General features: G+C 42.6%; 1 protein-coding gene across 1 annotated transcript; it reads right to left on the bottom strand.

Annotated features, from left to right (window-relative positions):
- Positions 1-4,755: 4,755 nt before the first annotated feature.
- Positions 4,756-11,446, bottom strand: LOC132404431 (granzyme K-like). Its single transcript, XM_059988560.1, has 5 exons — positions 11,392-11,446; positions 8,555-8,714; positions 7,647-7,800; positions 6,368-6,625; positions 4,756-5,002 (listed from the first exon to the last, which is right to left on the bottom strand). Exons 2-5 carry the CDS (start codon positions 8,656-8,658, stop codon positions 4,856-4,858), a joined length of 663 nt encoding a protein of 220 aa, XP_059844543.1. The 5' UTR covers positions 8,659-8,714; positions 11,392-11,446; the 3' UTR covers positions 4,756-4,855.
- Between the last annotated feature and the right edge of the window lie 3,453 nt (positions 11,447-14,899).

Raw genomic sequence — 14,899 nt, 5'->3', positions numbered from 1 at the left:
TGCATCTGGATCCTTGACTTCCTGACCAACAAACTGGAACCAGTAGGGTAGGCTCAACACCTTCATCATGATTATTCTCATTTCACAAGGCTGTGTCTCAACCCCTACTTGCACAGGGTCCTCAGATCCCCATACACTCAAACTCTGTGGCCAGATTCTGCTCTACCTCCACCATGGTGGCCCCTATCTCAAATGATGATGAACTCAGATACAGGAAGGAGACTGAGAGCTTATTAACATGCTGTCATGACGACGATCTTTTCCTCAATTCAGCAGAACAAAAGAGCTGGTCATTGACAGGAAGGAGGGTTTTGATCAGCTGCTATCTTCATCAACAATGCTGAGGTTGAGAAGGTTGAGACCTGCAAGTTCCTAGGAATGAACATCACCCGTTCTGGACCATCAGCTACACACCATGACCAAAAAGCTCATGAATACCTCTACTTCCTCAGGAGGTAACAGAAATTTGGTAGGTACCCTTTGAACCTTGCCTATTTTTATTGATGCAGCATAGAAAGCATTCTGTCTTGATGCGTTATGGCAGCTGCACTGCTCATGGCCACAAGGAACTACAGAAAGTTGTGGAGACAGCTCAGCTCATCCAGACAGGACAGTTGAATGCTCCTCTTCTGGGATGTCAGAAGACAGGGAGACTACCAGTGTCCACCTGCAGATTCTAACAATCCACGTGAAAGAGTTAGAGATGGAACACTGGATCATTTGGGAGGATGAAGGGGTTGTAGATAGGGTATATGGAGAGTTAGTTATACCCAAGGTGCAGGACACAAGATAACTGTTGACAGTCAGGAAGGGGAAAGAGGTTAAGCAGCCAGTTAAACAGGCCCGTGGACATCCCCCTCAACAACAGGTATACCACTATTTGTTTATGTTTGGGGGATGACCCAACAGAGGAAAGTCACAGTGTCAGATCTCTGGCACTGAGTCTGCCTCTGTGACTCAGAAGGGAAGGTGGGGAGAAGAGACACGCTGTGGTGATAGGGGATTCCTTCGTTAGGGGAATGGACAGGAGAATCTGTGGATGAGATTTAGATTCCCAGATGGAATGTGGCCTCCCAGGTGTGAGGGTCCGAAGTATCTCAGATCAAGTCCTCCACATTCTTAAACGGGAGGGTGAACATCCAGAGGTCATGGTCCATGTAGATACCAATGACATGGATAGGACAAATGATGAAGTTCTGCATCGGGAGTTAGGTGCCAATTTAAAGGGCAGTATCTCCAGGGGCTGCGATGTCAGGATTACTACCTGTGCCACATGCTAGTGAGGCCAGAACTAGGAAGATTATCCAGTTTAACACCTGGCTAAGGAGTTGGTGCAGGAGGGACCGCAGAAGGTTTTTGGACCATTGGGCTCTCTTCCAGGGAAGGTGGAACCTGTACAGAAGGGGTGGTTTACACCTGAACTGAATGGGAACTAATATCCTAGTGGGAAGGTTTGTTGATGCTGCACAGTGGAGTTTAAACTAGAGTTTCAGGGGACGCGAACCAGAGTGCCAGAACAGTTAGTGGAGAGGTTGTGGATGCAGATATCGGTAAGACCTCAGACAGAGTCAGAAATCAAAGATTGAGCAGGGTGTGACTAGTGTCCTGAGCTGTGTATATTTCAATGCCAGAAGTATCATAGGAAAGGTGGATGAGCTCAGGGCCTGGATCAACACATGGAATTATGCCGTTGTAGCCATTAGTGATATTTGGTTGCAGGAGGGGCAGGACTGGCATCTCAATATTCCAGGGTTCCATTGTGTTAGATGTGAGGGAGCAGGAGGGATGAAAGGAGGAGGGGTGGTGTTATTAGTCAGGGAAAATGTCACGACAGTGTTACATCAGGGCAGACTGCAGAACTCGACTTGTGATCCCTTATGGGTGCAACTGAGAAATACGAAAGGTGTGACCACATTAATGGTAATAATATAGATCACCCAACAGTCTGAGGGATTTAGAGGAACAAATTTGTAAAGAGATCACAGACTGTTGCAAGAAACATATGATTGTTATAGTAGGTGATATCAGCTTTCCAGAAGCCAATGGTACATAGAAGTGCCAATGAGAGAGTGTACAATGCTGAATCTGCCATCAGGGATGAGACGGGGCAGGTGACAAAAGGTTCTGTAGGGGAACACTTTGAATCCAGTGACCATATCTCTAAGTAAATATGCTAAAAGATAGGTCCAGTGCACAGGTTGAGATTCTAAATGAGAAAAAGGCCAATTTTGATGGAATCAGAAATGATGTGGTGAGTGTGGATTGGGTCAGGCTGTTTTCAGGCGAAGGTGTACTTGGAAAGTGAGAGGCCTTCAAAAACAAAATTGAGAGTTAAAAAAGCTTGTCTGCGTCTGTCAGAATAAAATGTAAGGATAATAAGTGTAGGGATCCTTGGTTTACAAGAGATGTTGAGGCCCTGGTTTTGAGAAAAAAAGGAGGTGCATAGCAGGTATAGGCAAGTAGGAACACATGAGGTGCTCATGGAGAACAGGAAATGCAAGGGAACACTTGTGTGGAATGAGCTGTCCGCATCAGTGGTGCATGAGAGATCCATTTCAACGTTTCAGAGAAGATTGGATAAGTACATTAATGGTAGGGTTATGGAGGACTATGGTCACAGTTCAGCTCAGTGGGACGAGGTAGCTTAAATGGTTTCTGCATGGACTAGATCGGCCGAAGGCCTTGTTTCTGTGCTGTACTTCTCTATGACTCTACCACAGCAACTAGACACTCCTCCATGGACTCTCCATACTTCTCGCTACCTCAGTAAACCAGCCAGCATAATTAAAGTTCCCATCAGGCAGAGTTTTAATAAGGCTGATAGCATGTAGCACCAGGCTCAAGGACATTTTCTACCCTGAGGTTATAAGGCTATTAAATGTTTCTCTGGTACAAAGAGACAGACTCTTGACCTCACAGTCTACTTTGTTACGATCTTGCACCTTCTATCTTTACCTACACTGCCTTTCCCTGTAATTGTTTCACTTTATTCTGCATTCTGTTCTTGCTTTACCATGTTCTATCACAATGCCATGTGTAATGATTTGATATGTATGAACAGTATGTAGTACAAGCTTTTCACTGCACCTCAGTACATTTGATAACAATAACCCAATCCAAATCCAATTACATGAACAGTCTGACTGTCAGATGTTAACAGGATTATGAATATTAGAGGTGAGATAGCAAGAAATGAGTGACAATTTCCTCTTGACAAAAATAGAGCCAGACAAAAGCATTTGAATTACCATTGTACAATTCAGTACAGATTGGTTTGTCATTACAGATCGTGAAATCAAGTAATTAGGTTCCAAAAATAAGATGTTTGCAGTTTTTTTAATGTTCAAAAAGCACATCAAGGCTGAAGTTCATCCATTTTTTCTTGTGTTGCGCTAATTCTAAATGCAGAATGATGAATAAAGATTACAGTTCATTTTCAGACTTTGGTTCTTTGCTACAACTTTCCTATAGTGCCCAAATCACCATGTCCTGTGTCTTTCATTCTGATTTCCCAATGATGTCTCACCCTGAAACTCATCTGTTGCTCAATCACTCGTTCTGCATCTCTGTTCCTCAGTTATCTTTCTGAACTCTGTTTCACTCTCTTCCTGATTCCCTCCCTCCCACAGTTCTTCAACTCTCAGTCATGTTAACTGTCCCAATTTGATTTCATTCATCATGCAGCTTCCCTGCAGTGGCTGCCTTCAAAGTGTGCAACCTACAACTGGGGTTGGAAATGGGAATTGCAAAGTTCCTTAGACTTTTTATACCATTCTGTGAAACATTTGGAGAGTTGAGATAATCGTTCAACTAAGGAAGCATCTGGATATCATGGAGACATTAGGCATCTGTTATTTAGGCAAATTAAGCTGAGACAATTGATAAATTGAGAGCAGCTGCTCCATCTCACAGTGCAGAGGTTCTCATTAAGTTAACTGTCCCATGGGAGGAAGGAGTGGAGGCTGCCCATGAGCGGAAGAGGCTGAAGTACTCAGTCCCAGCAGCTGAGTGTAAGACATGAGGCAATCATCTACCCTGACAAGGTTACCCCGTGATAGGGCAGTGACAGGAATGAGGCTCAGGAGCCCCACCAGAGAGCTGGCTGAAGAGGCAGACAAGGGCAGCTTTTGGCTGTGGCTGAGGAGCAAGGACATAATTGAGGGACCAACTAACCCCACTGGAAGCTGCAGGCGGTGACAGGGAGGCCCGTGTCACTGCTGTGCCACCAGGAGATGGACCAGGGCTAAGGGAGAGAAATATCAATGAGTGGTGGTCCCGGCTGATGACCCTGCAGCTGACCTGAGGTCACTGTTGGAGTTGTGACAGTTAGCAATGAGAAGCAGGGAACAACATCTTCCTGTAAATCTCATTCGATCATTGGTAGTGCAAGAGGAGCATTCAGTTCCAAAGTTAAATATTTACTTGATAGAACAAGGAACTTCACAGCACCGGGCAGCCCCTTCTGTCCATGAAGTTGCGACAACCTCTATAAAGCTACTCCACAATCAATCTGTGATATTTTAATGCAAATCCTAATTATCTCACAATCTAATTGCCTCCACTATCGACATCTCTATGATGCAAAGCAAGTCACTGCTGCTCATCTAAAATGTCACCTACATGTGGTTCAGTTCACTTTCATAACTTACATCAGTGGACAGGGATTTCACAAGGCAAGGAATTTGATAATTATTGTTTTTTATTGCACTTTGCTGTAGCATTTTATGCAAAACAGAAAAGGTAAGGATAGAGGCAAGCCGGCCCTCTAGGCCAATTAACTGAGCATCAGTGTAAGTAAAGCAGAGTGAAGCAGGATTGTGATAACTCAGTACAGCTCTTCAGCATTCTTCAGCGGTCAACCAATTGTATCCTGAATCCAATCAATGTATTTCTTTGTTAGTAAAGTGTACACCGCAGGCTTTTTGGCAATTGCACATCCTTCGCCAAAGGACACAATCCCAGTATACATTTTGTCACATATCAAAGGGCCGCCTGAATCACCCTGGAAGAGAGAAAAAAAGATGAAGGTGACAATTGAGCAGAATTAGCGAAAGTGACAGACTGCAAACTGTCAGTTTGACATCACATCACAATTCATTATCCGTGTCCAGCTGTACCGAGGAGGTTTGAGTTTACTTGAGGTGCAAATGTAGGTAACTGGACTCACAAAGAGTCTTTTCATGGAATGTTTCCCATGGCCTGGATTGAGTTTATTCCTAAATTAGCCATTGTGTAGAAAACCGTCAGCCATCTGCAATCTGTACTTCAGTTTGACTTCAAATTCTGGTGGAATGTGGAAGTTCAGAATGAAACAGATGTCAAATGCTGGTGTAGCTGACCCTCCACTCTGCCACTCGACTCTCCACTGAACCCAGCTCGTGCATCTGGTCAGATTCACTTTGTACCCGACCCCCTGCTTTTAAGCAAGACTAGCTGACACAAGAACAGTAACCTCCTTCACTGAATGGAGTCACTGATCTGTGAAACAACTAAATAATGGGAAGTGGTCTGTTAAATTTACTTTATTTTAACTTTTTTAATTATTTGCTATTATGTTCAGTTGTCTTTAAACAATTTTTATTAAATATGCTTGTGTAGTTTTTAATCATCTCTGACATTTTTCAGTGTGAGCTGTTGAAGTCTGTCAGGATGTTCATGGAGGCAAGTCCTCAGGATCCAATTCCTGATTCTGCTCAGCATCCCGAGCCTGGCCTGTCTCACAGGGCACCTCATGGGTACAGAGTGTCAGACAGACTGGTCCACTCTGTCCCAACTGGATGTTAGGATCAGACACAGCACTAGATCTAGCATGATCCTTATTTTCAAATTGACATGATTTAGAATAATTTCTCTTTACATTTTAGACATTTCAATACGTTACATTTCTCTGGATTGACTCTGTTATCTTGCATCTGCCCATTTCATCATCACACTGACAGTAGACAAAGTTTATTGGTAGAGAAACTATAGTAAATTATGTTGACATCTAAATTCAGGGCCTGGATATGAGATCCTAGAAAATGCAAGAAAATGGTTCCTCCATAATCAACACATACACATTTTCTTAACTGATCATTATTTTTTTTAATCCGCCTGGGGATGTGGACATTACCTGTGAGTGTAGCATTTATGGCCTAATCTAGTTTCCCTTAGCTTCCCTAGGGTAACGCTGGACCACATTCTGAAGACTTTTTAATGCAACTGAGTAGCCCTTCAGAAAGCAGGTAAGAGTCAGTCACAATAACACTGAGGAAGGGTTGAAAGTTTCAATCTATAGAAGGCACCAGTGAATCACTGGGGTTTTTATACTTGAATCCAGTAGCTTTATAGAAATGTTACTGATAACGTTACTACACAGCATACTCACATGACATGCATTCTTTCTGCCTTCGCTGTCACCAACACAGATCATGTCCTGGGTTATTATAGATCCATACATGGCTTTGCATTCTCCTCGATCAATTACCTCGACCTCCACCTCTTGAAGTGTGTCAGAGTAATTGTTTATTTTTGTTTTTCCCCATCCTGCCACGGTGCACCTTGTTCCAGATTTCATGTCGGTGATTCCTCCTTTGGGAAGGTTGAGCACATTCACATCCTGGTTGATTTTTGCATCAGTCTCGAGCTGTTGACACAAAAACATTGAATTCACGTATTTGTGATCCTAAAGGTGAAGAGTATCTTGAATGATCACTTTACTCCTGAAGGTATTTGTTAGCTTATATATTTAAGTATTTCGTTTTCCAGAAATCTGTACTTTGCAGATAAGCTACTTTCTTTTTTTTTCAGATGATCAAAGGGACAGATTAAAAATGACCAATAAATTTAAATATTAATTTCATTTCATATGATGGAATCGATAATTCGTCATGAAAATTGTGGTGTGGATGATGGTCATAAAGCACTGATCCTACTGTGAAGGTTCTTCACTCTAACTCTTTCTTTGTTAATGATGAAACTCCAATAAGTCAGACTTAGCAGCTGTCACACTTTTAATTAAAGTTTATATTTAATTTAGTTTAAAGACACAACACAGTAACAGGCCCTTCCAGCCCAATGAACCCAGACACCCAATTAACTTTCTAAACCTTTGTAGGTCAAGGACAAAGTTAACTGTGATATTGCCCAGGCTTAGACAGCTCAAGTTCAAGTTCATTTTATTGTCATTCAATCGTACTCATGTATTCAGCCAAACGAAACAACCTTCCTCCTGACCAAGGTCACAACACAGTACATATACTGTACCTCATACACATAACACATGAAGTAATATGACCACAATTAAATTAACAAATAATAAGTTGCATAGTTAAAAAGTAAAGAGTACGTGCTACTGGTGGTCATAACTGATGAGACCTGGGTGGTGGCAGGGAGTTCAGTCATGTGACAGCCTAGGGGGAGAAGCTGTTTCTCATCCTCACAGTTCTTGTCGTATTTCTATAGAACCGCCTGCCTGACGGAAGGGAATCAAGGAGACTGTTGGACGGATGGGAGGGATCAATGCCAATACTAATATTCTCCACAATCAATAATTCTCATCCAAGTCACAAAAGCCATTCAACAGTTGTTGTTCAGTAAAGTAAACATTGCTAATAAGCAAATTAAAGATTTTAAACACTGCGTAGGAATGAGAAAAACATTCATACTTGCAGCAGCATGATATCATCTATCATGGTCAGATTGTTGAATTTTGTAATGGGAATCTGTCTGATGATACGCAGTCTTTGTTGACTTGTCTCATTCTTTGAACAAACATGGGCTCCAAGAACTGCTTGAAGAACCTGGCCTGATCCAATTGTTCTGTTACCAATCGAAAATAAAGATAATTATTTGCAGTTTACTTAAAAAATAGTTTACAGAAATTCATCAGGAAAACAACAATCAAATAGTAAACTTTATGGAAATATACAATTCAGCAACATTCTATTTGGTAGTTAATGTGCAGATTCCAAACGCCAATCAGTGTCCAAACAAGGGCCAAGACTATACTCCTGATTGAAATTGATTCAAAGTGTTCATCAGACAACCTCATTGTAAATTACTCCTTGCAGACATGGTCAAGAGGTTCAGTTGTTGTTCAGACTAAATATCAGAATGGGTAAGAAATGTGATCTAAGTGAATTTGACTGTGGAATGGTTGTTGGTGCCAGACAGGATGGTTTGAGTATCTGCTGGTTTCCTGAGATTTTTGGGTAAAACATTCTCTAGCTTTTACAGAGAATGGTGTGATAAAGAAGAAAAAGCATCCAGTGAGTAGAAGTTCTGTGGGCAACAACACTTTGTTGATGAGAGAGGGAAGATGAGAATGGCCAGACTGGTTCAAGCAGACAGGAAGTCAACAGTAACTCAGATAACCACGTGTTACAACAGTGGTGTTCAGAAGAGCATCTCTGAAGAGCTAATAAAGATAAATGCCAATAATACGGTGATACACATACTAATGAAGATGTGACAACAGTGTAAAAGCATTTATTTTATGAAAGCTAGGATTGGGAGCTAAGTACTTGTATGTTAATCACAAAAATTTTTTTTATTCGTACACCACATAGCTTACATTTCACAGTGTGCTGCAGTTAGCACCCAGTTTGGTCTGATCAAAGCACCTCCGCAATAGGGAACATACATATTGTTCCCGATATATCGTTGGAGAGATGCCATATAAGGTCTTGAATGCGGTTTGACTTCATGACCTCCAATAATTTCAGCTCCGGGATCTGAAATATATAGAAGATACTGACATTTTACTTCACATAAATGTTTATTCACACACAGGATGTGAACATCACTGACAATGCCAGCAATTATTAGCCATCTCTAATTACCCTTGACAGGGATAACCCAAGAGTAGTTGTACCATGGCCTTGCACAGCAATTCGATTGTACAAGAGTGTAAGAAGGTGCAGAGAGTAATGGACTCAGCCCAATATGGCACTGGATCGATCGCTGTAGAAAGCGGGGGGTGGGGGGAGGTAAAGATATGATTAGTGGTAGGTTTCCTTTACAGATGGGGTACATTGCGGAGGATAATGTGTTGGATGCAGAGGCTGATGGGCGAGTACGCAAGGACAAGAGGGACTCTATCACTATTACGGCAGAGGGAAGATGGGGTGAGTGTAGATGTACAGGAAATGGAGGAGATTCGGGTGAGGGGAGCATCAATAGTAGAGGGAGAGAAACCTAAAACCACATCCCAGGAATAGATGTGTCGAAGGTGTTAGAGGGAATTTTGGGATTAGCAATTTACATTTAACAAATTACTTTGGTTACAGGTATTCATATCTGAATACGTATTGTGGATTTAATTTGGAGAGCATCTCTGAACAATGGGTTCATAAAGGTCATGAACCCCAGACTAGACAATGTTGATAAAAATTCATTAAAATCAGATGTCTGTGGTGTGCATACAAATCAGGAGATGTGAAGTTTGTGTGTAGTTTCAAAGAAAGTATTGTCCATACATTGTAAATATAAAGTTGTCCTTTGATGTTGAGCACATAAAATATTGAGCCCCATGTTGGGCCTGGAGATCTTTCGACCAAAAGCGTCTCCGAATGATGCCTGCTGCATCTTGTTTTGTCAAATAAGGAAGCTGCTTTGTATCTACCAGTAATTTTCTCCAGCGATTTCATTCACACAACAACATTTGGTGTCAGGAGTGGGATAGCTTCCTGACCCATCGTGTGGCCAGTGATTTTAGCAGTCAGACTGGGTGAGTATTTTAAGAAATAACACTTACACTTGGATCTGTTCAGGTCGGTGGTACACGGGAATGTGAGAAATCACAAACACGGAGAGCTGAACTGGTAGGTATAAATGTGGTGCGTGTGTGCATGTTTGTTTATGTAGAGAGACAAAACTTTGCATGTTAATTTGGTGAGACGAAGCCACCGGTTGTGAACGGTGGTTATTGATGGTTCACGACACCAGAGTGGGGACGTGGAAACTCATTCAATCGAGGAGCTGCATTTCAGAGTAAACGTTTTGCGAGTGTGATGTGAAGGAACACAACAGACGTCATGAGCTCAGGGGCTCAAAAGTGGCAGATTGCGGAGTACATACTCTGCGGATTTAAGGAAGTGATGTTTAGCTGGTACCCGTCATTTCTATTTCACATAGTGTGGGAATTATTGTGGAGATATTTCAGGGAGAAGTTCACCAGATGCACACTAAAGATATACACATGTTGGTAAAAGCCAAGTGCGCAAGGAATACGTGGAACCGTCTGGCCCAGGGGGTGCGGGATGGTCCATGGGCAACTACTGGGAACGTCAAACAATGAAGAAAGATATCGCTCCTTTAAAGGGGAAGTGAGGAAGCAACTGGGATGAGGTGGGAATAACCGGGGAATGATACTGGCAGTGAGCTGATGAGACAGTCATAGAAACATAGAAAACCTACAGCACAATTCAGGCCCTTTGGCCCACAAAGCTGTGCCAAGCATGTCTTTACCTTACAACTACCTAGGCTTCACCCATATCCCTCTATTTTTCTAAGCTCCATGTAGCCATCCAGGAGTCTCTCAAAAGATCCCATCATTTCCACCTCCATCACCGCCGCCGGCAACCCATCCCATACACTCACCACTCTCTGTGTAAAAAACCTACCCCTGACACCTCCTCTGTACCTACTTCCAAACACCTTAAAACTATGCCCTCTCCTGCTATCTAGTTCAGCCCTGGGGAAAAGCCTCTGACTATCTACATGATCAATGCCTCTCATAATCTTGTACACCTCTATCAGGTCACTTCTCATCCTCCATCGCTCCTAGGAGAAAAGGCCAAGTTCACTCAACCTATTCTCAACAGGCATGCTCCCCAATCCAGACAACATCCTTGTCAATCTCCTCTGCACCCTTTCTATGGTTCCCACGTCCTCCCTGTAGTGAGATGACTAAAGTTGGGTACAGTACTCCAAGTGGGGTCTGACCAATTTCCTACATAGCTGCAAAATTAAATTCAACAGCTTCTGATTAATCCTCAAAATACTACTTAGTTAAAAATTAAATATTACGAAGTAGATTTACGGGAGAAATTGATAGTAGTACAAGGAGACACAAGAAACAGCAGATGCCACGGGCTGGAGAAACAATAAGCCGAAACTTCTACAATTTCCTTCCCTCCATAGATGCTGCTTGACATGTTGCGCATTGAAATTTTATAACCACATTTTATATAGTTGTCCTCTTCAAATAAGAAATAAAATTACAATGAAAAACAATGAAGTAGAGATCTATTGGCATATATAGAAGATAAATATTAATGTCGCTAAAACAGTAAATTTACTGTACTTACCATAAACCATGATTATAATCTGCATCATAAATTAAAAATAATTAAAATAAATGCTTTCATGAATGGGAAGTATTTAAGTATTCCTTATTTTGCTACTTACACGCTGGAGCTAGGAAGACGACAATTAATGAAACAAGTGGATTGTGCAGTGAAGGATTCATTGTTGTTTCTTCTGTGATAACACCAAAGTTATTGAATTTATAGTGAAATTGGAGGGAAGTGGTTTATTTATTTCAGTGTCCTACCAACACCCTAAACCAATAATGAACATGAAGATTTGCAAATCGACTGTTCTGAATCAACATCACATGACAGGGTCAAAGTGAACCTGAAATTTTCAGCAAACATTATGGGTTTCTGAGAGGGATTGTTTTTAATTCTGATGTCCATCTCCTTACATTGCATTGAAATCCTGTAACCTGAGAACATGTAGAAAATATTTATTCAGATCCTATGTGAATGCAGACTAAATGATGTCTTAACAGACCAATTAAGTTTGAGAAACGTCATTTGAATACTCCACTTTATTGAATTTACTTTCAAATATTGACAATCCAAATCCAAATGATATGATTACACTGGATTAATATAGATGGCATCCTTTTATTCACAGATTTGTGAAGATTGTAAAGAGCCGATGGCAATATCCATCACCCAGATGGTCGCTGGGGATACGTTTGTTGGAATGAAAGGGCCAATAGCACCAGGCATCAAAGATTTTGTTTCCTGAATACTGTCTTATGGATGTTGGGCTGCAGATCATGAAAATCAGTGTGAAACGTGCCTAACACGCAGCATTTCTTGAAATCACCTATATTTGTTAATTCTGTTCGAAGGTACATTTAATGTCAGAGAAATGTATACAATATACATCCTGAAATTATTTTTCATCACAGCCATTCACGAAAAGAGGAATGTCTCAAAGAATGAACGACAGTCACATGTTAGAACCCCAAAGTCCCCCCCACTCCCCTCCCTCCTGCATATAATCAGCAGCAAGCGACAATACCCCTTCCCCACCGGCAAAAAAAGCATCGCCACCCACCACCAAGAACTCAAGTGTGAGCAAAGCAACAGGAAAGACACAGACTTGCAGTTACCCCAAAGACTACAGTCATGCCCCGTTCAAACCACTGAACCCATGGATTATGCAGAATGTAAATATCGAGTGTATGAGGAATATTCAGGATTGGATAATCCAGGGAGAGACGACCCAGTCTTCCTAAAAATTCTGATGGAAGACCTGAGCTCAGCCCACCAGGAAGGTTTAGATTTCGGGATAACAGTGGGGTTGACCTACTCTGTGATAGTTTTGTGGGCCTGTGAGATAGACTGAAGAAAGTGCAAGAGAAATTGTGAAGCAGTTGTAGTAGATGCAGCTACTGTGATGTGTTCTGTTTGCCGGGGGCCAGCTCACGGAGCATGGAACTGTTCGAGTAGATGTGGGAGGGTAAAGGAGTTCATATGCTACAGATGTGACTGATACGGACATACACGGTTGAAGGCAGTGTCCAAAAAAGAGGAAAGAGGAACAAGTGAATCTCACAGCAGACACACAATCTCTCACCCCATCAACACCCAGTCTGACCAAACTGACTGTCGATCAGATCCTAGAACGGTGAAGACGCCGCCTGGGTCAGTAAAAGATGTGGAGATGCCCCCACTGCCTGCGCTGGTGACCTGCGGATGTTCGGGTGTAGTGAAGGAACTAAAACACCTGGGGAACTCAGAGGGACTGCGGCAACTACTAACTCGGCTATATGGACAGTAAACAAACCCGATGGATCATATCCATTAACAAAAGACGATCCGGCCCTTTAAAAATCCACGCCGAGATTGCATCCCATTGTGGCAAGACCTGCAACAATCCTGAATAGCCTGTCCCCACAACATACAGACTTTTCCAGTCCTGGAATTGGGAATGGATTTTGCAGGCTCCCTTGGGACCTGAGTCTCAAGAACGATTTGCCTTCACCCTGGACGGGCAGCAGTATACATGAACCAGACTCCACCAGGGTTTCCACAATAGCCCAGCCATTTTTCATAAGGTCGTGGCACAGACTTTGGAAAAGCTCTATCTAATGTCGTATGGATCGACCAGCTTAGACAATATGCAGATGATCTAATCATTGCTTCGGAAGATGAAGCAGGGATGGGCAGGCTGTTGAGAAATTCTGCCACCATTGTTTCAAAAGTGCCCAGCATAACTCTGGTAAGGGCATAAATCTACAGCTGGCAAATCAGTCACAGCCAAAGGGACCCTGGGGAAACATCCAGATTGACTTCTTGGGACCCCGACCCAAAAGCAGGGGGAATAGCTACAGTCTAGTAATTCCCGATCACTTCACCCGGTGGGTAGTGGCTTTCCCAACAAGGATGGATTCTACCGCATGGATTCCAGTTCAGGAAATCCTCCCAAGGTGGAGAACCCCAGTCCAGCTGGACTCGAATCAGGGAGCACATTTCACAGGGAGAGTGATGAAGGAAATATGCCAACTGTTAGGGGTGGATGAGACCACAGACAGTACTTTTAACACGTAACACTTGTGTCTGTGTGCAGACTCGGCGAGGCAGCCACTGGAAACACAGGACTATGGTTAAACCACCTTCCTGTTGCTCAAATGTACAGAGATCCTCAGAGATGAACATCAGCCGGCAACACCAGACCTGAGCACAGTTGATGGAAACATTCTCACAGGAAACGCAAAGGCAGAAGACACAGAGAGTGTGACAGAAACCTGTGAATAGCATGCTAAAGTGAAATTCTGATTGTTCTACATAGAATACAGAACATAGGCTTACTTGTACATAGCTCTTTCCTTTTGCTTGTTTTTTCTTTCCACTCTTTTCTATAAGTGTATACCCCAAATAAATACTTTGTGGAGATTTTGTGATATATATGATTATATGATGTATATGTACAATGTCTGAAATACATCTTATGGAAATGTTTGTTTGATGAACTTCAATAAAAAAATATAGAACATAGAAATCTACTGCACATTACAGGCCCTCAGCCCACAATGTTGTACCGCTCCCTTGTCCACTCCCTTCCCACCGATCACCCACCTGGCACTTATCCTTGTAAGTGGAACAAGTGCTACACCTGCCCTTACACTTCCTCCCTCACCACCATTCAGGGCCCCAGACAGTCCTTACAGGTGAGGCAACACTTCACCTGTGAGTCGGCTGGTGTGGTATACTGCGTCCGGTGCTCCCGGTGTGGCCTTTTATATATTGGTGAGACCCAACGTAGACTGGGAGACCATTTCACTGAACACCAATGCTCGGTCCGCCAGAGAAAGCAGGATCTCCCAGTGGCCACACATTTTAATTCCACGTCCCATTCTCATTCTGATATGTCTATCCATGGCCTCCTCTACTGTCAAGATAAAGCCACACTCAGGTTGGAGGAACAACACCTTATATACCGGCTGGGTAGCCTCCAACCTGATGGCATGAACATTGACTTCTCTAATTTCCGTTAATGCCCCTCCTCACCTTCTTTCCCAATCCCTGATAGATTTAGTTTTTTCCCCCCCTCCTTTTTTCTTCTCTCTCTGCCCATCACTCTGCCTGTTCTCCATCTCCCTCTGGTACTCCCCTCC

This window comes from Hypanus sabinus, chromosome 14 (assembly GCF_030144855.1).
Source record: "Hypanus sabinus isolate sHypSab1 chromosome 14, sHypSab1.hap1, whole genome shotgun sequence".
NCBI lineage: Eukaryota > Metazoa > Chordata > Chondrichthyes > Myliobatiformes > Dasyatidae > Hypanus > Hypanus sabinus.
Note: the sequence above shows the minus strand (reverse complement) of the source record. Positions and strands in the feature narration are given on the sequence as shown.

Bases quoted from the DNA above. Each gene is read 5' to 3' on its own strand.
- LOC132404431 (XM_059988560.1), bottom strand. From the start codon at position 8,658: ATGGCATCTCTCCAACGATATATCGGGAACAATATGTATGTTCCCTAT. The intron at 7,801-8,554 runs GTAAGCTATGTG...GATTGGTAACAG, and splicing joins ACTGCAGCACACTGTGAAAT to AACAATTGGATCAGGCCAGG. The intron at 5,003-6,367 runs GTGAGTATGCTG...TCTCTCTTCCAG, and splicing joins GCAGAAAGAATGCATGTCAT to GGTGATTCAGGCGGCCCTTT.